This window comes from Pyrenophora tritici-repentis, chromosome 10 (assembly GCF_003171515.1).
Source record: "Pyrenophora tritici-repentis strain M4 chromosome 10, whole genome shotgun sequence".
In the NCBI taxonomy this organism is placed as follows: Eukaryota; Fungi; Ascomycota; class Dothideomycetes; order Pleosporales; family Pleosporaceae; genus Pyrenophora; species Pyrenophora tritici-repentis.
The window spans coordinates 3,368,607-3,390,284 of record NC_089399.1 but is presented as its reverse complement, the minus strand read 5'-3'; the positions used below and the strand labels follow the sequence as shown (position 1 = coordinate 3,390,284).

Here is a 21,678-nt window from a genome sequence, read left to right as displayed (position 1 = left end):
CTACGTAAGCTAAAGACGTTTCATGACTTCCATTGGTAAGAGAGAAAGAATCAGAGAAAGAAGGGATAATTGGCGGGGAGAAAAATAAACCGATCGGTTACTTACGACACTATAATACTACACCCGGAGCCATTCACTCCACCTTATCAGAAATATCAATATTTCTCAACCACGACCATGATATTCCTACAAATACTTGCATTCCTCGCTGTCACAGCGGCACCACAAAATAACAATTCCATACCCCACGAAACCCCGGCCATCCGATCCTACTTCTACGTCGGCGGCAATTACATATCCGATAATAATGGCGGCCACATCTTCGCCAACCAAATGTACGTTGAGAAGCTCTCACCCATAAACAACCCCGGTACGATCTACTACAAAAACATCAACAACGACACCACCACGCCAGTTCCCGTGATCCTTATCCACGGCCAAGCCCAAACCGGCACGAATTTCCTCAACAAGCCCGATGGCAACCGCGGCTGGGCATCTCAATTCCTAGAAGCCGGTCACACAGTCTACATCCTAGACCAAACAGCACGAGGACGATCTGCCGTAACACCAGGAACCACAACACAACTATCCACCTACTCCGCCGAATACATCGAATCCCGCTTCACCGCCCCACAGCGCTCAAACCTCTGGCCGCAAGCCAAACTGTACACGCAGTGGCCCGGAGCAGGCATCATGGGCGACGCCATCTTCGACGCCTTTTACGCGTCAAACGTGCCGTTTATTGCAAACGCGACAGCTCAGCAGACCGCTGTTCAGGCAGCGGGAGCGGCGCTGTTGGATCGGATTGGGAGGCCGGTGTGGTTGGTTGGTCATAGTCAAGGTGGGCTTATGGCGCCGCTTATTGCGGATGCGAGACCGCAGGCCGTGAAGGGGCTTGTGTTGTTGGAGCCTACGGGGCCGCCGTTTAGGGATGCGGTGTTTGGCGATAAGGCAGCGAGGAAGTGGGGGGTCGCTGATGTGCCGGTTGCGTATGAGCCGCGTGTTGTAAATCCGGGGGTTGAGTTGGTTAGGGAGGAGGTTGTGCTGGAGGAGGAGGGGGCGAAGGGCGGGAATGGGAATGGGAATAAGACGGTGAGGTGTTTATTGCAGGCGAGGAGTCCGCCGCCGAGACAGTTGGTTAATTTGAAGGTGTTGAAGATGCTGGTTGTTACGTCTGAGTCGGGGTATCATGCAGTTTATGATCAGTGTACTGTGGCGTTTTTGAGACAGGCGGGTGTTGTGGGGGTAGAACATTTGAGGTTGGAGGATGTGGGGATGAGGGGGAATGGACATTTTATGTTTTTGGAGAAGAATAGTAAGGAAATTTGGGAGTGGGTGAGTGGGTGGATGGAGAAGAACTCATGATGAAGGATATCATGAAAATGGGTTAGTTGAGTTGGCTGAAAGTTGATTTTAGCAACTGTGTATGTTCATATCCCGGTCATGAAAGTCTCCGGTCGTTCCATCATCCTACAGTGATGATACCTGAGTACAACCCACCATCTACACATTGTTCAGCTCCTCAAAGCTTAAGCCGTCATACATGTCTTCTTCCTCTCCTATAAACCCTGATGTATTCGCAAAACCCTGCAAGAACGTATCCAACTCTTCATACTGTTTATCCAGCGCCTCTTGCACTCCCTTTGACCGCATAAGCTTCTCAACAGTCGTATGGGTCCGCATATCCAAGGTCGGAAGCTGTACCTTTAGTTTCTTATCCTCCTTGTCAACGGTCCGTATCTTCTCCTCCTCCTTCTCCACAAGCAGCCTTATCTCTTCGATCTCAAGATCCTCTCTCTCATACAGCGCTTCCACCTTTTCTGCAATGACGATATCCTTCTTCAACTCCTTGATGCGCTCCTCCGTTGCCGCAATCTGGTCTGCGTTCGACAATGCCATCGCAGTTCCAGTATCACCTTTGCTCTTCTTGACACCGCCACCGGTACGATTCCTATGCTTGCCACATCCATCTCCACTGCCTTTCCCACCACTCCCACCACCCTCCTTGTCACCCAACACCCTCAGCAGCCTCACCATGTCTTCCAAACTCGTCGTAGTACACCTCAACACAGCCAACTCAGCACTACTCTGGTACCTGCACAACTTTATCCAATCCCTCGTATACGCTGTCTTCACCTCATCCAGCTTCTCCACAGCCCGTTTCGTAAACTCAGAAGTTTCCTCATACACTGCCGCGCGCCGGTTGAGGGCCTCCCCGATTCGCTTGTTCACGGCCAAGATGCACAGCTTGTGCGTCCAGTGTACGTCGGCAAGGCTGCTGGCGATGATGATGGTGAAGAGGGGAAGGAGGAAGGTGCGTGAGAGGAGGGGCCGCGGCGAGGGCATGATGAGTAGGTGGAGAAGAGTGTAGATGATGGGGAGGACGAGAAAAAGGGGGAGGTGGAGGGATTCTCGGGGGTCAGGCGTGGCATGAAAGGTTTTTGTGGATGTGGCGGATGTGGCAGGGTCGCTGAGTGGGCTGTTGTCTTTGTGTTCTTCAGTTCCGGGATCTTTGGGCTTCTTCATCTTGCTGGTGGTGTCGGCCATGTTTGTCTTCTCGGTGCGCTGAACGGCACAGCAACTAGCAATCCAATATCGTTGTGCTGGAGGGACGTGGAAGGGAAAGGAACTTTTATATAGTAGTGTAGCGGTAGAAAGTCCAACATAAACACACTACGTCACCCACAACAGATACCCATTTAGGCAGCAAGTGTTTTCATTGGCTTACAAATCGCCAGGAATTATATACTTCAACTATGACAACCACCCCTCACATATCGTCAAACCCGAGTCCATCCAGGTTACCCAAAAACTCCATATTGCCCTCCCCGGCGACTAGAGCATCAACATCTATACCGCCGCTAGTGAGATATCTCGCACTGACACCAGTGTTAATCCTCTGGCTAAGCAAACTCTTAAGTTCCGCTCTTAGAGCCTGCATCTCGGCCTTCGTCATTTCACTGGCCTCCTTCTCCTTCTTCTTTCTCCCGCTGCCACGTCCCCGCTTGCCCTTTGCTTCCTTTTCAAATTCGGAGCTGTCGTAGTCAACACCCAGATCCTCCGCTGCTCGGCGTAGTACATCGTCTTCACTATGCTTCTTCTCTTTTGCAATGACCGTGTCTGCTAGCCGCTTCGAAATAGTAGCGCGAGGCTTCAAGCGTGAGACGATACGGCGATCGATATCCAAGGTACGGATGAAGAACGCCGTCTTCTTCGACTTCGGCGCGTCGCTGGCACGGGCATGTACTTTGGCGACTAGTCGTCTTACACCTGCTACTTCTTCCGGAGCGCAAATTAGGATACTAGCTCCCGACGCTTCTGCACGCGCAGTACGACCAGATCTGTGGACATATGTATCCGCAGCACGGGGGAGATGGTAGTGGATTACTAGCTCCACCCGCGGAATATCCAAACCTCGTGCAGCGACGTCTGTGGCGACAAGGATAGAACCTGGTCGTTCCTTAAATCGTTCAATAGAGCGGAGACGAGCTTTTTGGGGCATGTTGGAATGTAGGGGGAGAGCTGGGAGGGCGAGGTTCGTGAGGAAAGGCGTTATGCGCCGGACAGCGGATATTGAGTTAGTAAAGACCAGAGCGCGCTTTTTCGTATAGAACATGAGTAGGGAGTAGAGGTAGAGATCCTTTTCGGTTCCAGCGCATTCGATGAGTCCTTCCTGTAGTTTGCTGGCCATTTGTGACATTGGATTGGCATCGATAAAGACGGGCTTCTCTTCGCGGAACTGAAGCTTCTTCAAAAGATACTCCATGGACTGTTGCTGGCTCATAAGATCTGAGCCGCCTCCCTTGACCTTGCCAGCAAGCTTCCTCTGGAGGTCCTTTCCAAAAGTCGCAGAGAAGACCAAGGTCTGGCGCTTGATCTCTTCTTTTTCGTCCGATTCGGCATTCTCATCTGTCACATCGTCGGGCTCCAAGACCTTGAGAATCTCCCCCATTTCCTTGAAGTGTCCCTCGCTCAACAGACGATCGGCTTCATCCACAACGAGAAACTTGATTTGCTTGAACTTCCGCAACAGGCCTTGTCCATCGCTGATGACTTCCCAAAGTCGACCCGGGGTACCCACAACGATGTCCGCCTTCTCAAGTTGCCTGCGCTGCTTTTGAACGGAAAGACCACCGGTAATGGACGCAATATATGGAGGGTCGAAATCGCCTTTTGCGCAAAGCGCAATGAGATGGGCGTTGATCTGATGTGCAAGTTCACGGGTGGGCGCGATAATAAGTGCGATAGGCATCTTGTCTTCTGGTTCTTTTGAGGCTGATGATCTGGAGGCGAGGTACGACTCTACAATTGGGATACCAAACGCAAGCGTCTTTCCCGAACCAGTCGAAGCTTTGCCAATGACATCTCTTCCGGCCAAAATCTCGGGTATAGTAGATTTTTGGATGGTGGTCGGTTTTGAGAACTTGAGCTTGGCCAGTGCGCCTAGCATCTCTTCGGACAGCTCCAACTCGTCCCATGCGGAAACGTCCTCATCGTCATCGTCGGGCTGGTTAGCTAATATATCAAACGCGCCGGGTCCAAAAGTCTCGCCGTCTTCGCGATCTTCTATATCCGATTCTTCTTTGTCATCTTCGCTCTCTTTTGCGGCTCCGTTCGCGGCGGCCTGTTTTGCGCTTGCCTTCTCCTCCTCCAGCTTCTTCAACTTTGCTTCCTTGGCCCTCTTCTTCTTCTCGGTCTTTGTTAATTTCTGTGTCCCGGGTTCCTGCGTGGTATCTGGTGTCTTTACTGTCTTCGCAGCCTGACCTGACTCTTCTGTTTGCACATTGTCATCGTCGTCGCTAAATCCCTCCCAGGCTAACTCTTTGTCCTCGGCTTGTATTGCGACTTCAGCTTTATCCTCCGCAACTTTCTCATCGGCAGTGTCTTCGTCCTCAGGCGCCTGATCCTTGCCAAATGTTATCTTCTCCAGGCGCTGGGCCTCTTCTTCTTCCCGTTGCCACGCTTCCTCTACATCTCTTGCGACTTCCTCTTCGGTCTTCGTAGTCTCAAATGTAAGGTTACCGGTTGTAGGATCCTTGACAATCATAACATCTTCGATCTCCTCAAGCCCATAAAACCCTTCCGTATCATCCAAGCGATCGGGCATTTCCACCGTCTTCCATCCTAGCTCATTGAGTTGAACTTTGCGCTTCGGTTTCGACGGTAGAGGTTTGGGGAAATCTTCGACCTTTTGGCGTTTTTGCGCTTTCAGCGCGCCTTTCTTGGGTGCAGCATGAGGTCGTTTCATCGTGGCTATTATTGCGAATTGGGTGCTGGCGCAAAAAGTTCGAGGTGTCGTTTTCGCTGGTAAACTTTTTGGAAAACTTGTCGGCGTTCGGGAGTCCGCTCGCCCCACTTCGATCGCCTGGCTCTTTCTGTCGGTCTAACCTGAATGGTAACGCCCGCACTTCATGTGCGACTCACAACCTTATCTGCAAATTACAGTGAACCCCTAGGAAATATTAAGCAGAAAATCCGTGACGACTTCTGCGATTATCTTGCTGCATGTTGGACATGTACCGCAGCCATTGATCCTCAAAGACTCAAAATCAACAACGGGGTCTCAAGACCCAACTTGGAAAACCGACTCACTACATTTGGATGTGAGTGGTATAGCAAGAGTCAGGAACAGCGAGTAGATATCACAAAGATATCATGGGAAAATCTTCAAAAGACAAGCGTGATGCGTACTATAGGCTAGCAAAAGAGGAGGGATGGCGGGCACGATCAGCGTACAAACTATTACAGCTGGACGAAGAATTCAATCTATTCGAAGGCGTCACACGAGTCGTGGATCTATGTGCAGCACCAGGAAGTTGGAGTCAGGTGCTATCGCGCGTGCTCATCAAGGGCGAGAAATTTGGGCGAGCGGGATGGCAAGAGAAGCAAGCTGCAATGCGGGATCAAGTCTTGGGTCTGGATAAGAAGGTCGCGACGACAGAAAAGAAGGGAGACGTTGAGGTCAAGGCGGAAGAGTCGAAACCAAGGGAGGGAGTACGCATTGTCGCCATCGACCTCCAACCTATGAGCCCACTTGAAGGCGTAACGACTATGCGCGCCGATATAACGCATCCCTCAACTATCCCACTGATGCTCAAGGCCCTCGACCCAGATACCTATGACCCCAATGCAACAACTGGCTCTTCACCCGTCGACCTCGTCATCTCAGACGGCGCACCTGATGTAACCGGCCTACACGACTTAGACATTTACGTACAAAGTCAGCTTCTCTGGGCCGCGCTCAACCTCGCTCTCTGCGTGCTCAAACCCGGGGGCAAATTTGTTGCCAAGATCTTCCGGGGCAAAGACGTCGATCTCCTCTTTGCCCAACTCAAAATCGTCTTCGAGCGGGTCCGCGTCGCAAAACCAAGAAGTAGTCGCGCAAGCAGCATCGAAGCCTTTGTCGTATGTGAGGGTTTCTGCCCACCAAAGGGCTTCACTGCAAGCCTCGATAAGCCCCTCGGTGCAGGAACTCAACTACCCAGCCCAGAAAAGTCAGAGACTACGAAACTGGAAAAGAAGATTTTACGACATGTGAGGGACGACGGCGCCATCGAAATAGATCTTGGTGATGAAAGCGACGATGAGGAAGACATCGAGGAAGGCGGCCAGCGATGGATAGCACCATTCCTTGCTTGTGGTGATCTTTCGGCTTACGATTCAGATGCAACATATCATCTACCCAAAGACAGAGTGAGTCTTGATCCTGTACAGCCGCCTACCGCACCACCGTACAAGAGGGCGCTGGAGATGAGGAAGCTGGCTGGAGGAGCATATGGCAAGACGAAAGGTAGAGCAGAGCAGACGGTATCGTAGGAAAGATGGGATTTTTTCAAATAATCGTCAACTCTCTTTCCTTTACCATGCTATGATCTAAACAAACACCCCCCTCCCGTCCCTCTAACCCAGCCCAGCCCATCCCCTCTCCCACTATCCCACCTAATAACTCCTCCCAACAACACTAACTTCATTCCCCCCCCAAATCAAAAACAACAAGCACCCCCTTCAACCAACTATCGCCTAGTACACAACTACCTCCACCCGCCCTCTGCGTAGCCAGCACACACATGCCCTCAGACGCACCCACACCCGGCCCACCAGCCGCCCCAGGACCCCGATTCATTAAATCATCCTCAGCAATGTAGAAGCTCTAGCCGTCAATAACAATACCCACCCGGAGCGCAGCTGCATCGCAAGCAACAACCCATGTCCCAGCATTCGCATTGAACACAGCAGGTGGACTGAAGAGCGAGGCGATGCGATCAGCGATTTCGTCAGGCAGTTAGAAGAGAGAGGATCCGGAGTCGAGGATTGTGAGGGTGGGGGAGGATATGATGGAGCGTTTGGTGGAGGTGGAGGTGGAAGTCCAGGTTGTGAGGATGCCCCATGTGCGTTTTAAGAAGCTGGGTTTTCGCTTGTGTTGTCACGGAGAAGATATTGGTGATGTGATATCGAAGCCATCGATGTTGATAGCGTAATATGCGTAGACGTTTTTCGCAATCGGTTGGATAGGCACGGTGACCCAGTTGCCATCATGCTGCACGTTAGGTATACCACCGATAGCTAGCTGGCCGCCTGGACTGGAGTTTCCGTCTGTAGTGTGGTCGAGTGCCAGGCTGAAGATTTGGGGTTGGGATGTTGCTTGTGTTCTAACATCGCCATACACATTAGCAAACTTGATCTCCGTGTGATCGCCGTGCCCATTTCACCATAACTAAGCCTTCAAAGAAAGAAGGTATATATTCATAACAAACGCACATTCTTCCATCAAAGTACACAAACCAAGGGCCCATAGTTCAGTGGCAGAATACTCGCATTCAATCCCCTTCCCCTCCCTTCCTCCCCTCCACTTCCCCCCATGCCGAATTGCGAGAGACCCGCGTTCGATCCGCGGTGGGCCCACTATTTTTTGTATTTATTTTTTTGTTTTTGTTACTGGAGACATGTGGGAATGAAGAGAAGCAAGGAGACGAAAAACTCACAGACTGACCATAACACTCCTATACCTCAACTCCCTCGCCCCACTCACCAACGCCGAATACGCCAACCCCATGAGTCCAGAACTAATACCATCACCAACCCAAAACTCACTCTCCACAACCCCCACCGTTTGATTAACACTCAGTCTTCCCTTTCCTCCATCCCCACCCACACCTAAGATATCCCACCCCAACTCCCCAACAAGAAACTCTCCCCCAGTATAGTTAACACCAAACTGCCACCCTTCCACCTCCCTCCACGTCCTTGAACTGCTCGTGTCAAAAGTGCGGTTAAAACCACAGTACTGTGTATCAATGACGGCGTAGGATACTGAATCGAGACAGCGAAAAGAGGAGGAAGTGACCCAGGTGTCTGAGCTACCTGTGTCAAGCACAACGGAGAAGAGCTGCGAGGAGATGGTTATGGTGGTTATGTAGATGCGCCCGCCGAGGGTGAGGAGAGGTATTTGGAGGGGTGCGGTGGGGAAGGGGCGTTGACGGGCATGTATGGTGGAGTTGTTGGTGTTGTTGTGGCGGTGGTGGGCAAGGTGGAGGGACGAAGGCGGGATGAGGTGGTGGGCGTAGGGGACGGTTGTGAGGGGGGAGGAAGTTGGGGGTTACTGTGGGGGGGTTTGTGAGTCAAGGTCTCTCTTTTGCCTTGGAGATGTGGGAACTCACTTGCGATGTGTGTTGGGGCTCTACGGCTCAGTGCGGTGGCTTGGTGGATTAAGGTGGTGATGAGGACGCTGAATAGAAGTAGAGGATGCATGATGAGTTGTACAGTCTGCTTGCAAAGTGAAAATGATGACAAGTTTGGCGTGGCCGTGGTATTATATACTACAAAGTCTATAGTTCCTCGGTTGATTCGCCTCAAGAAAGGGAGACGTAGATTTGAAATGGCAAATTTCTTAGCCAAGATACATTCCAGAGGCGTAGAGCACGAGGGGGATTGTACAACCCAGCAAGAAAGCTTCGGGAATTAGGTGTTTCAACTTTGTCTCCAGCAGTGTTCCAAGGAACTACGTAATGACCAGTACAGAAACGTGGATTGAGACGCCCGTGTTCATGACTTACCATGACACGCAATGCGAGAAAGAGATCCCAAAAGGATCACATCTAGTAAGCATTCCTTGTGCATGTGGACGTCGAAACCTCAAAAAAAAAGCATGCGTATGGTCGCAAGTCACAACAGCCGCTACTCACCTATGAGGGTGACAAACAGAAAAAAAGGTCAGTGTTGTCCGATAGAGCTCGGCAGTCGCACATGAATCCCTTGATGATGGTTAGAAGCATGTCAAGTTGCATGTTGGAGAAAGCGTACATTTCTGATTGGACTGTCTCAAGACTCAAATTGCCCTTTGGGGCTCCAAAGTCGGCAGTTGTGGTACAGTTACCGCATAGTCGCGGAAGAGTCTGTAGTAAGCCACGCATTTTGGGAATCGCATATACACACACCTTAACGCCGAAATCCAGAGAAGATTACCAAGCGCCTCTTCTGCCACCACCACGACGATTTCCTCGCCCGCCGCGGAAGCCACCGCCGCCTCCGTAACCGCCACCTCCCCATCCTCCACCGCCGCCGCCTCGGTCCATGTCGCCACCCGAGGGAGTGTATGAGTTGCGGCCGGGTTGCGGCCTGTCCTTGAGCTCCTTGGTCAGGGCATCGTAAGACTTGCGCATTTGGGCATAGCCAAGATGCATCTTGCCGTAAAAGTGGTCTGCTAGACGACGATCATTGTCCAACCGACTAAGATACGCACCGCAAACATCGCATACTTGAAGCTTCTGGTGCCCAGAGGGACCGCCAGTATCCGAAAGGGCCCTAAGCTCGCGCTCACGCTCTTCCTTTTCCGCCTTCTTGTAGCGGATCTTTGTAAATTCCTGCACGGCCATGTTAACCATGCCTTCCTCGCCCATGATTTTAATCTCGAGCATGCCGGCTTCGATTGATTTCTCGAGTTCGTGAATGGCTTTGAGCTGGGTAGTGTTAGTGTAAAGTCCAAGCTAGCGGTCCAAGCTACTTACGAGAGCGTTGGTCTGTCGGATCTCCTCGGGCGTCTTTTCTAAGCGGCGCTGGGCGGACTCTATCTTGCGGTTGCAACTGTCAATGTGATGCTGCATGTCGCGCATATAGTCGAAGTCAAAGCCCCATCTGCGCTTCTGATCATCGCTGGCGTCGGCATACTCGGCCTTGAGCGCTTCGTTGTGCACCTTAGGGCAGGGCCCCAGTTCGTTCTTAGTGTTTGTGAAGAGATCATGAGGGCAGTTTCCGACAAGATAGGAGCGGCAGACCTTGGGGTCGGTGATTGGAAGCTGAGGCGCGCGCTGGTCGGTTCCGCTCATAAGCTGCTCACCCATAAGCTGCTCTGGAATACTGTTAGTAGGGGCGCACAATTAATCTCAGGAATTAAACATACCAAGTAGTCGACGCGTCTCTGCGGCAGCCATGATGTCTACCGTTTGTTGTTGATTGGTGGAGCCGTGATGTGGAGAGCTGGTAGGGTGAGTGTATTGTCAAAAGAAATCGCGACCGCGGCAGTGCCAAGTACCCATGGCGCCCGGCCGATCACACGTGCGTCGCCCTTCACCCTCACTTCGCACCATCAAACCTCGGCCGCCAGCTGTCATTCTTGCGTAGGGAGCGCTACAATGCTGAAATGCTCTCGTCTCTTTTCTTCTTGTTGCTCAATTGCCTAGTAGCATCCGTCACTGCTGGCTCAGACTATAGCGAGCGACTTCTCCTCCGCCCTCTTCCTCAGGACACTCTTTTGGCCTCGTTCAATTTCCGGAGTAACGAGAGTGCAGCTGCATTCGAACAGCAGAACTTCCGCTACTTTCCGCGATCCTTTGGACAAATTCTGCAACATGCGCATACAAAGGAACTCCACCTGAGATTTAGTGTTGGTCGATGGGATGCTGAGAATTGGGGCCAGCGGCCATGGAGCGGAGCAAGAGAAGGAGGCACAGGTGTCGAGCTGTGGGCCTGGGTGGAAGCCGGCAATGAGGACGAGTATGGCTTCTGTGAATACGTACAAGACTTGCGCTGACCAGAACAGAGCATTCGCCCGATGGTTGAAGCTCACCAATGCCTTGTCTGGCCTCTTCTGTGCCTCTATCAACTTCATCGATGCTACCAAGACTATACGTCCCGTCATGTCATTTGACCCCGAAGGTCAGCACTCGAACACATCGAACCTCCATCTTCTTCACGGCACGCTTCCCCACGAAGTCGTCTGTACCGAGAACCTGACACCTTTCCTAAAGCTGTTACCATGCAAGGGAAAGGCAGGTGTATCCAGCCTTCTGGACGGACACAAGCTATTCGATGCGTCATTCCAGACTATGGCTATAGACGTGCGTCCAACATGCGAAGAGGGTAGCTCTAGCTGTTCAATCGAAATAGAGCAGAGTGTGGACATGGTTCTGGACATTGCAAGAGCCAAGCGCCCAAAAGACAACCCAATTCCGCGACCTCTTCCAATCGAGCAAATGGAATGCGACACTTCAAAGCACTATAATGCACATGATACCTGTTACCCACTACACAAGGGCACCGAGCCTGGGTGGACATTAGAGGAGGTCTTTGGAAGACCGCTTAGAGGAGCCTGTCCATTGATCGACAACAGTGGAATCGAGACCAGCAACTTCTGCATCAACACACCTCCGGAACGCACCGTCGAAGTAAATACCACTGGTTACTTCAGTGAGTCCAGACTAGCATCAGACACACTACGCTGTTATAAACTCCCCATCGGCACAGACTTCGACCTTGTCCTCCCAGAGCAAAAAATGACAACCGGCCTCGTCCGCCCGGACCCTCTAGTCTTCGCCGCAAGATCCATCAACGGCCACGGCCAAGAGCGAGGCAGCACCCAAGCCGTCATCCGCAATCCCTCCGCCACCGAAGCCGTAGAACTCGTCTACCTGGAGTCTCTCCCCTGGTTCATGAAGCCCTACCTCCACACCCTAAAAGCCCACGTCGACACCACAGACGAGAGCCCAATTAGGGAAACTTACTACCGCCCCGCCGTCGACCGCAAACGCGGCACCCACCTCGAACTCCGCATGGTCATCCCCCCTAGCTCCACTCTAACACTCACCTACGACTTTGAAAAGGCTATCCTGAGATACACAGAGTACCCGCCAGATGCAAATCGAGGCTTCGATGTTGCGCCTGCTGTTATTCGTATCCTGTCTCCCCAAACTGGAGACGAAAAGGGCGTTTACATACGTACGACTTCGTTGCTGCTTCCTCTCCCCACGCCGGATTTCAGTATGCCGTATAACGTCATTATTCTTACTAGTACAGTCATGGCGCTGGGTTTTGGCAATATTTTCAACATCCTGGTACGGAGGTTTGTGGGCGTGGATGAGGTGCCTGCGATGGCTGCAGGGGGGTTGAAGGGTGTGGTGTTGGCTAAGCTGGGGAGAGTGAAGGCGATGTTGGGGAAGTAGGTCGTGGAGGGTGTGAATATGGAATTAAGTTTCATACCCCGAATTTCGTGGGAGATGTGCTTGTTGTTCTACGTGTATATCGTAGCTGTCACTGCTACCACTACTAGTAAATAGTAGTATCAAAAACCCTCTACACAATCTCCACAGCTGAAACCACAACTATACCTCTCCCTCTCTCCATCCCTACACCAAATTACACAATCCCACCAATCCCACCAACCTTTCTTGAGAAAGAAAATGTCATGCCTTACACCTACCTCCTCCATGCATCTCCCCAGCCCAAAAACCTCCGTGCGCAGACACCATCATGCATGACGTCGGTTTCATGCCTACGTTGCTGCATCGTGGCCTGTTCCTCCCCGCATTACCGAGTTTGGCTGTCTCACACACAGACACACAAAGCACAGACAAGGATAGATTCGGCATTTGCCATCCCTCAGACGCGTATTCCGGCATTGGGGATTAGCACGGGTTCTGGGGGCAGGCAATTCTTCGTACCACGACGCAAGGAGACCCCAAATTCTAAACGGATTACGACCGACATTCCCCAATTGGGTGATTACGAGGTAGGTAAGCAGCGGAAGGAGGACGGAATGAAGAACAGAAGAAAGATGCGACCGGCCAGGGGGGGATGGAGTAAGCCTTGAGGTAGGGTTGTTGCGTCGCGTCGACCCGGCTGGGAAGTGCTTGATGTAGGTAATTGGTCTCGGTAGTTGTGTAAGTAGTGAGCATGTGTGAAGATGGTGTGAGGATGGTGTGAGAGTATGGGTGTACGTATGCGCACGCATGGGTGGATACGTGGGCGGCGCAGGGTGATGTGGGAAGATGCAGAGCAGCGCAGGGTAAGAAGATGGGCTGGAGGGGAGATTTCTTGGAGTGAATTGGTTTCTGGGGGATAGTTGTAGTTGTAATTGTGGCGGTGCATGTGTATCAAGAAAATTCTAATTGATGAATCAAGATATCCATTCATTTTCAAACTATATACAAATCGTACTGCTTGCTTGCTCGCCAAATAGTCGTAGCGCAAAAAAGGGTATCGTTTCGCGCGCGCAAAGATTCCGCTGTTTTTTAGCCAAAAAAACAAAGCCGTAGTAGTGATCGTGTGTCTATTCTTACAAAGACAGACACGCCACATCTCAAAAGATTTCCTCCTCAAATGTTCCCGCTTTCTAAATGCTTTTCTATCGCGCCTAGTCCTACCCAGTTCCGTAGCCGCGGAAGTTTTCGCAGGGCAGGTAGTTGTTCTCGATAAAGGCGGTGTCTAGCCGGATACCGCAAACATCCTGCCAGTACTGATCCTCCTTAAACGGCGAGATCTTGGCGCGAACGCTTCCTTTGACGCGCTCGATCTTGTTGGGGGCAGTGGTGACGCTGGTGTTGAAGAGGCGGATCATGTTATCGCAAGATTTGCCATCAGCGAAGATGACCTGGTTGGTGACATTTACGAAGAAGCTAATCGGAAGAAGCGATTCCTCATCCGTGAGGGAAAATTCCGACGTAATGGACGCAGCGCTGGAATTTACGCTTTGGGCGCCGAAGAAAGTCGTTCCAGGGTCTTTGGCGTCGGGGACCGCGCGGTAGGCGTCGCAGGAGGGATCAAAGGATGCGGGGAACGTGTTGGTGCCGTAGTCAGCTGCACCTTTCAGAGCGATGGCATTGTCAGCTGACATGAGCATGGATGGCACCCATCTGAACGACGTGCTTCCGTCGCCGAGGAGGTCGAGAAAGGGAAACTCAATGCCCGCGCGCTAAATCATGTCAGCGCTGGCTACGCGTGCAAGTGCGAACAAGTACTTACCGAAAAATCGGGTACGTGGAATCCCGAAGCTTGTACGTCGTGGTCGTGCACTGCCTGAAGTATGGCCGGATACATGCCCTCCGGGAACCAAGGCAGGAGATGTCGGTAGGCGTGTTCCAGAATTTTGGTATTCGACGGGATGAGTTGGCGGGCAAGTTCCAATGGAATTGGTAGTACTGAAATTGTGCCGTTCAGTGTTCCTGTCGCATTGTTCGGGTACAATGCTGCGATTGGGTTTGGTTGATCGACAGACTGGCAAACGCTTCGAGCAGTTCCAAGGAAGGCGTGCTCCTCGGTGGGCGTACTACTGGCATAGCGTATGCCTAGCAGCAACAAAAAGCTGAAGAGAAAGTACTGCCATCTCGATTCTTGCGCCTGCATTTTCGGTCGTTGAATGGTGAGGAGAGCGAGGACAGGATGGCACAAGAGCGCGAGGTCCAGACAGGCGCTTATCATCATTACTGCGTCGTTGCAAAGGGCCGAATTGTGCAAATTGCGGAAAGGTAATCATGTGGAGGAAAGTTTTTCACCAAGCTGACTTGCCCCAAAGATGACATGTCTAGATACATAAAGAGGTAGTACCCCATCCGGCAACGCATGAATCCGCGCCACAACAAGTGCCGCAAGACGCGTTTGACTGGAACACAGATACCCGCAGCTCGCGGGAAGGTACAGGCCGATGAATCACTACCATTCCGCACATGGTCTGTCGAATCAAAAGTGTCCAGTGAGCGTCTTTTACAACACATATCGCTAGTGCCATGGAAGCTTCTGCTTCCGGTACGCAGATCGTCAGTGCATTTTTATAAGCTACCGTAAGCTTAATTACACCAAGGCGCCCAACTATATTGCAGTCCGGCTCGAATTGAGGGCGACGATGGACGCCACGCCTACGGCTATGCGTCATGGGGTTCGTGTATTGTTGCCGTACGAATACCTGTTCGGTACAGAGGGTGTGTCAGAAAGACAGCCCCGAGGTTTCATCGGCTTCGAGATGCACGTGGGGCCGAGTGCCCGAGCCTCCGTGCCCCACCTGAGGCCACTAAGAAAGCAGACAACCTATCATACTGTCGTTTGGCACTTTCCGACGGCGGTAAGGTGCTGCTTTGGCTTACTCACCTTCCCTGAAGCTGGTTTCCCACCTTGATAGGTGCCTTTTGCGCATAGTGTTTGCGATTGTTGAAACCATGATGGCGGTTAGCAGCTACCAGAGACATGAGTGACATGTCAACAAGCACACGAGCTGCCTTCTCTGGACACTTAGCCGGGCTCCGTAAAATTGCTTGGTATTCGTCTTCCTTGCATCGGCCCATGATTATAAGAGAAATTATGAACTTTAAAGGCAAGCCATGGTCGTAGCTGAGACCTTACTGGGTATCAGTGGTCTTGGGACATGGCCATTGGCGAAACAACCACCAGGTCATACGAACCTGGCCAGTACGACGGCTACACAGTCTTAATCTGCTCTGCTCCGGAACCACGTCGGAGAGTCTCATGAACTTTTATGCCTGCTCTGCAAGTAGCGTTCCACCTTTTCGTCATCCATCCCATCAATCTCTGCCGCCATCGTTCGATTTTCGGGACGCGGTGAGCTGCTTCTGCTCGAGCTGTCAGGTTCTGAAGATGAAGACGAGAAGTTACCAAAGCCAAAGGCCGTGTACACCGCTGTCATGGTGTTTGCGAGGCTCGTTGCCGCTGCAGATGCTTGACCAATGTAGCTCTGGTCTTCATGGTCTTTGTCGTAGTCAGTTGCTGCTGAAGCTGGCGCCGCAGCAGGTTCTAATTTCGAATCTCTCGCTGTGGCGGATTCTCCAGGCGAAGGTTGGGGTTGTGAAGCACGCAATTCAGCCTGCCGTTCAGCCTCTTCAGCAGCACACACCTTTGTGAGCTCATCGTGGCCTGTGCCTTCTTTTCTCGGTCCGTCAACCGGAGCCGTATTCTCCGCCACAGCTGGTGCATTCTCCCGGCTCTTCTCCCGCTCTAAAGTTTCATCGAGTTCCTTCCCGAACAACAACTTGAAGAAGACCACAAATAGCACTTCTTCTGTACGCCGGTTCCGGAGCACATATCTCAAATGATGCGTCTTCTCGTCCACATACTTCGCTACTGAGATAGAGAATCCAGGGAGCCTTAATGCAAAGTTCGCAAAGTCCAAGTGTGGGTTGAAGAAGTCAGCGTGGTACACGCGATCTTTCTCAAATGTAAAGTTTGCCAAGGCTTGCGTGTTAAGGTAGTACTTTCTTCGTTTCTTCCATTTCGAGGGCATTCCAGCTGCTTCCCTGACCTCTTTGCCACTTCCTACTGCGCCTTCTTCAATGACATTGTCCGACTCTTTCTCTAGCTGTGCTAGTTGATCCTGGGCGGAGACTTTGCTGATTGTTTCGCCGATTCTAAATGCGAAGAAACTTGACAGTGCAGGCCCATATAAGTATGGTTCGTCACAATAGGCATCGGAATACAGTCCTGGATCCAGCAGGCTGGTTGCAATCTTCATTGCGTACTTGAAGCCTGGCGGCAACTGATGCTTGATCGAGTGACCATAGTCGAATCCCATTACCAGGTCAGAACCAGACATGTCTTTCTTCGGAACGAAGGAGTAGGCGACGGAGTAACGGTCAGCTGTATGCTGTGGGTGCTGAAAGTACGTTGATGAAGCCGGAGAACCACGAGGTAGGCCATGATAGTCCTTGATACGGACGCGCACCCATGCCGATAGAATATCGCTTTCGATGTGAGTTGCCTCTGAGCCGTTTACTGACACTTGTTGGTGTTGGGAGGGGTCATAGGATGGTCCGGCGGTTACTGAGAATCGTCAGTCAGAAACGTAGTTGTAGGTATGTAATACACACCTTGCAAAAGGTACTTGTCTCGTGCTTCTGGATCCACAACGTTGCCCGACATGCTATGTATCTAGCGTCTCCGCAGTTGTGTAACTAACGGCAGATTGAGGGGCAGCGTGATGTCTCGGGAAAGAGCGGCGAGCGGGGAGATCTGCGTCTTGATGCACCGAATACGAAGCATCGTTGAAAACCTATATACCTCAGATCCGATGGCAAGCATCACCAACTACCACATAATCAGGTAAATAACGCCGCCAGCGGTGGTAGTAGGTACACGGAATCCATGACGTTGTGATCACGTCGCGGCCAATCAGGCTGGCCGATTACTAAGCGGCTGGCGTGAAGCCGCGAGGACAGACATTCAGGTTACCTTCGGTCGCATGTGTTAATTGTAGCAGCTGCTAGAGCTGCCTTATAATTGCTAAAATGCCACTCTAGAGGATGGCGGTTCAAAGGTGGTTCGGGAACGCTGTATCTGCCTTTTCTGGTATGGCACATGCTCCATCATCAGTTCCTGGGCTCCGAAATACCATACTCTTGTTTATACATCAGCAGAGTTTTCTACAGGAACCGTGTAAACATGCTCTAATATGACGTTTCCTGCGCGTGTATGTTCTCGAAATACGCAGATTGTTTGCAGTGCAGTATTTCACTAGGGGTGGATTCAAGCGTAAGAGTGTACAAAGTCTTTTGCGATATCTTTGTAGAAATGAAAGGCAATACGTATGTTGGCAAGAGGACACGGTAGACCACCGAGGGCGACTATAGAGATCACGACAGTTGTCGTCTTTTGCAATGTTGCCACATTTTACATCCACGTGTCGAAATTGTACAATCTATACAACACACTGATCGAGTGGAGGTGAAACGCCTCGGTAATCCCATGGATGGTTGTGTAGAAGATTCGGAGGACCGTGCGGGATGCTGAAAGGCCAGTTTGGCAATTCATGACTTGCTCCTTCCAAGGCAGCGACTACAATCAATCGGCCGTGCGCATGACTGTAATTCATCACAGTGAATACGTTGCATTTAGAACGAAGAGTCATTGCGATGGTGATGTTTGATCGGTGGCGGCGTGGAGCTCCGCCTGGCAATCTTGGAAGGATCCGAAAGGACACTTGTAACAAAGAACCAAGTAGAAGCCAATGAAATTACGTGGGGATTGACGGTCATTTCGGAAATTCGCAATCCATAATTCGGTCCCAGTGATCGCAATCCATCTCATCGCTCTTGCAATGGTACCCTGAGCCTCGAAATAGAGTTTGGGAAGGTGTTCGCTTAAGATGGAGGGGTAAATTGATACCGGCGATAGCATTACCGTGGCTAGTTCTTGCTACTCTTTGGCGCACCAGGACTCGGGGGCCTACAAAGGTGGATAATTGCGGAGTCACAGAAATGAACACGATAGCAATAGAATGGAACTTCACCGCTAAATTACACGTGTCCTGTACCAGGTTGCATCAAATGCGAGAGTAATTGAGGCTGATGCGGGCGGTTGGGGCAAAAGCGCCATGGGCAAGCTCGGCGCTAGGCCACTTTCGGAGCTAGCATTCGAGATCGCAAGGTGTTCTTTCGAAATACTTCCACGACTGGCCAGCATATAACCTAGGCCTTCCACCGCTTCTTGCCTTTCCTCCTTACCTCACCTGGAACAACAGCAATCCGCCTTGTTTCCTTTTCTACGATACCCGGAGAGCTTCGTCTACTCCACCACACATTGCGAGCTCCCAGAGAGTTACGCCCGCACTTGCTTTCGGCATTAAAGGCCACTTAGTCTTCGACAGACTATTCCACACATTTCCACAATGGCGCGAAGCTCACGGAGTTCGAGCTCGCGCTCGACATGGTCTATCGCCCTATACCTTCTCCTCGTCCTCGTTGGCGGTTTGATGCTGGCTAAGACAGCACACGCCAAGGAGCAGGAACCCCTCAAGGAAGACAGCAATGCTGTCTCTGGCCCCGTTATTGGTATCGATCTTGGAACCACATACTCATGTGTCGGTATCATGAAGAACGGAAAGGTAGAAATCATCACCAACGACCAAGGTAAGTCGCCATAGTCCATTCCGCCTACAAGAGCCAAACTCACAAACCCCTCCAGGTAACCGTATCACACCTTCATGGGTAGCTTTCACAGACGACGAGCGTCTTGTCGGAGACGCGGCCAAGAACCAGTTCGCCTCCAACCCCGAACGCACCATCTTCGATATCGTACGTAGACCCAATATCTCGCCTCTCGCATGCTAGCATACTGACTATGGAGTAGAAACGTCTCATCGGTCAGAAGTTCAAGGACAAGTCTGTCCAGAACGACATCAAGCACTTCCCCTTCAAGGTCGTCAACAAGAATGGTCAGCCCAACGTCGGCGTCAAGGTACACGGCGAAGACAAGACTTTCACACCTGAGGAAATCTCCGCCATGGTTTTGGGCAAGATGAAGGAGGTTGCGGAGAGCTACCTCGGCGAGTCTGTCAAGAACGCTGTTGTCACTGTTCCCGCCTACTTCAACGACGCTCAGCGCGCTGCCACCAAGGACGCCGGAACTATCGCTGGTCTCAATGTTCTCCGTGTTGTGAACGAGCCCACCGCTGCCGCTTTGGCCTACGGTCTCGACAAGGTAAGATGACAGTCTGTCTGCAATATTTCCGAGCCTGGACTAACAAACTCCATAGACCGACCAGAAGGAACGCCAGGTTCTCGTCTACGATCTCGGTGGTGGTACTTTCGATGTCTCCATTCTCACCATTGAGGAGGGTGTTTTCGAGGTTCAGTCTACCGCTGGTGATACTCATCTCGGTGGTGAGGATTTCGACAACCGTGTCATCAACTACTTCGCCAAGAAGTACAACAAGGAGAACGACGTCGACATCACCAAGGACGCTAAGACCATGGGTAAGCTGAAGCGCGAGGTTGAGAAGGCCAAGCGCACGCTCTCTTCCCAGAAGACCACCAAGATCGAAATCGAATCCTTCCACAAGGGCAAGGACTTCTCCGAGACTCTCACTCGCGCCAAGTTCGAGGAGCTCAACAACGACCTGTTCAAGAAGACGCTCAAGCCCGTTGAGCAGGTTCTCAAGGACGCCAAGATGAAGAAGAGCGACATCGATGATATCGTTCTCGTCGGTGGTTCCACCCGTATCCCCAAGGTTCAGGCCATGCTTGAGGAGTTCTTCGGAAAGAAGGCTCGCAAGGATGTCAACCCCGATGAGGCTGTCGCCTACGGTGCTGCTGTTCAGGGTGGTGTCCTCTCTGGTGACGCCGCCGCTGAGTCTCTCATTCTCATGGATGTCAACCCTCTTACCCTCGGTATCGAGACCACCGGTGGAGTTATGACCCACTTGATCAAGCGTGGTACCACCATCCCCACCAAGAAGAGCCAGATCTTCTCCACTGCCGCCGATAACCAGCCCGTTGTCTTGATCCAAGTATTCGAAGGAGAAAGGTCCATGACTAAGGACAAGTGAGTTTCCTACCCTGAGCGCTCGCTACAAAGACTGTCTTGCTAATTTTTCCCAACAGCAACCAACTCGGAAAGTTCGAGCTTACCAACATTCCGTAAGTTGATTCCGTCTGAAATGCATGAAAATACAACAGCTAACAGAACCCAGTCCCGCTCCCCGTGGTGTTCCCCAGATTGAGGTCACTTTCGAGCTCGATGCCAACGGTATCCTCAAGGTCTCCGCTATTGACAAGGGCACTGGCAAGGGTGAGAGCATCACCATCACCAACGACAAGGGCCGTCTTAGCAAGGAAGACATTGACCGCATGGTTGAGGAGGCTGAGAAGTACGCCGAGGAGGACAAGGCCCACAAGGAGCGCATTGAGTCCCGCAACAAGCTCGAGAACTACGCCTACAGCCTCCGAAACCAGCTCAAGGACGAGGAGGGTCTTGGTGGTAAGATCGAGGACGAGGACAAGGAGACCCTCCTTGAGGCCGTCAAGGAGACCCAGGACTGGCTTCAGAGCAACGCCGACGAGGCGCAAGCTGAGGACTTTGACGAGCAGTTCCAGAAGCTGTCCGATGTCGCCTACCCCATCACCTCCAAGCTTTACGGCTCGTCTGGTGGCCCTGGTGGCGATGATGTCCCTGAGGACCACGATGAGTTGTAGATGATCAACTTGGGTGGTAGAAGTTGCATCTTACATAGGGGTTTTGTTTGCGATCCCGGTGCTAGCTAGGCATAGTTATTGGCCACATGTATGAGTAAAAGCACTTTAGTGCGTGAGACAGTTTAGAAGCTCACGGCACATTCGGAGTTTGCTCGCACTATGATAGTATCATTTGAACGAATCAATTATGAAAGAATAATATCATGTTGTTTTGGCTGGTAACTGTGTGCGATATACGTACATTGACTGTGTCCTGGGTGTCATGAAATACTTGACATACCAGTGTTCAGAGGCCACTGTAGTCGCCAGGCATGCCTGTTAGGTGCTTACCCTACACCGTCAAGCATTCTGACACCACCTAGGTGACATGAAATACTTAACATTATACTATACAAAAGTTAAGTATGCGCCAGATATGCCAGATAGTAATAGAATACTAGAGTTCACCCACACTGTCGCTGTCAAGTATTTTATGTCACCCAGGTGACACCCCGGT

General features: G+C 51.6%; 9 protein-coding genes across 9 annotated transcripts; 4 read left to right on the top strand and 5 right to left on the bottom strand.

The window, feature by feature from the left end:
- Window positions 1-177: 177 nt before the first annotated feature.
- On the top strand, window positions 178-1,365 carry PtrM4_051350 (MhpC, hydrolase or acyltransferase (alpha-beta hydrolase superfamily); the record flags this gene model as incomplete). The annotated part of the gene is made up of 1 exon (XM_066104907.1): window positions 178-1,365. One exon carries the CDS (start codon window positions 178-180, stop codon window positions 1,363-1,365), a length of 1,188 nt encoding a protein of 395 aa, XP_065959471.1.
- Window positions 1,366-1,503: 138 nt separating this feature from the next.
- PtrM4_051340 (Tymo-45kd-70kd multi-domain protein) lies at window positions 1,504-2,547 on the bottom strand (the record flags this gene model as incomplete). The annotated part of the gene is made up of 1 exon (XM_001936912.1): window positions 1,504-2,547. One exon carries the CDS (start codon window positions 2,545-2,547, stop codon window positions 1,504-1,506), a length of 1,044 nt encoding a protein of 347 aa, XP_001936947.1.
- Window positions 2,548-2,770: 223 nt separating this feature from the next.
- Window positions 2,771-4,450, bottom strand: PtrM4_051330 (uncharacterized protein; the record flags this gene model as incomplete). Its single annotated transcript, XM_001936911.2, has 1 exon — window positions 2,771-4,450. The coding sequence occupies one exon, from the start codon at window positions 4,448-4,450 to the stop codon at window positions 2,771-2,773; it is 1,680 nt and encodes a 559-aa protein (XP_001936946.2).
- A 1,205-nt stretch (window positions 4,451-5,655) lies between these two features.
- On the top strand, window positions 5,656-6,816 carry PtrM4_051320 (FtsJ, 23S rRNA methylase; the record flags this gene model as incomplete). The annotated part of the gene is made up of 1 exon (XM_001936910.2): window positions 5,656-6,816. The coding sequence occupies one exon, from the start codon at window positions 5,656-5,658 to the stop codon at window positions 6,814-6,816; it is 1,161 nt and encodes a 386-aa protein (XP_001936945.2).
- A 607-nt stretch (window positions 6,817-7,423) lies between these two features.
- On the bottom strand, window positions 7,424-10,427 carry PtrM4_051310 (LUC7, U1 snRNP component, mediates U1 snRNP association with cap-binding complex; the record flags this gene model as incomplete). Its single annotated transcript, XM_001936908.2, has 4 exons — window positions 7,424-7,641; window positions 9,581-9,956; window positions 10,005-10,345; window positions 10,397-10,427. 4 exons carry the CDS (start codon window positions 10,425-10,427, stop codon window positions 7,424-7,426), a joined length of 966 nt encoding a protein of 321 aa, XP_001936943.2.
- Window positions 10,428-10,636: 209 nt separating this feature from the next.
- On the top strand, window positions 10,637-12,434 carry PtrM4_051300 (GPI transamidase component GPI16 precursor; the record flags this gene model as incomplete). The annotated part of the gene is made up of 2 exons (XM_001936907.2): window positions 10,637-10,989; window positions 11,036-12,434. 2 exons carry the CDS (start codon window positions 10,637-10,639, stop codon window positions 12,432-12,434), a joined length of 1,752 nt encoding a protein of 583 aa, XP_001936942.2.
- Window positions 12,435-13,630: 1,196 nt separating this feature from the next.
- PtrM4_051290 (uncharacterized protein) lies at window positions 13,631-14,613 on the bottom strand (the record flags this gene model as incomplete). Its single annotated transcript, XM_001936905.1, has 2 exons — window positions 13,631-14,182; window positions 14,233-14,613. 2 exons carry the CDS (start codon window positions 14,611-14,613, stop codon window positions 13,631-13,633), a joined length of 933 nt encoding a protein of 310 aa, XP_001936940.1.
- A 1,111-nt stretch (window positions 14,614-15,724) lies between these two features.
- On the bottom strand, window positions 15,725-17,133 carry PtrM4_051280 (DUF1769 domain containing protein; the record flags this gene model as incomplete). The annotated part of the gene is made up of 2 exons (XM_001936903.1): window positions 15,725-17,034; window positions 17,082-17,133. 2 exons carry the CDS (start codon window positions 17,131-17,133, stop codon window positions 15,725-15,727), a joined length of 1,362 nt encoding a protein of 453 aa, XP_001936938.1.
- A 1,744-nt stretch (window positions 17,134-18,877) lies between these two features.
- Window positions 18,878-21,182, top strand: PtrM4_051270 (HSP70 multi-domain protein; the record flags this gene model as incomplete). The annotated part of the gene is made up of 7 exons (XM_066104906.1): window positions 18,878-19,118; window positions 19,174-19,283; window positions 19,339-19,689; window positions 19,745-20,532; window positions 20,592-20,627; window positions 20,681-20,896; window positions 21,038-21,182. 7 exons carry the CDS (start codon window positions 18,878-18,880, stop codon window positions 21,180-21,182), a joined length of 1,887 nt encoding a protein of 628 aa, XP_065959470.1.
- Between the last annotated feature and the right edge of the window lie 496 nt (window positions 21,183-21,678).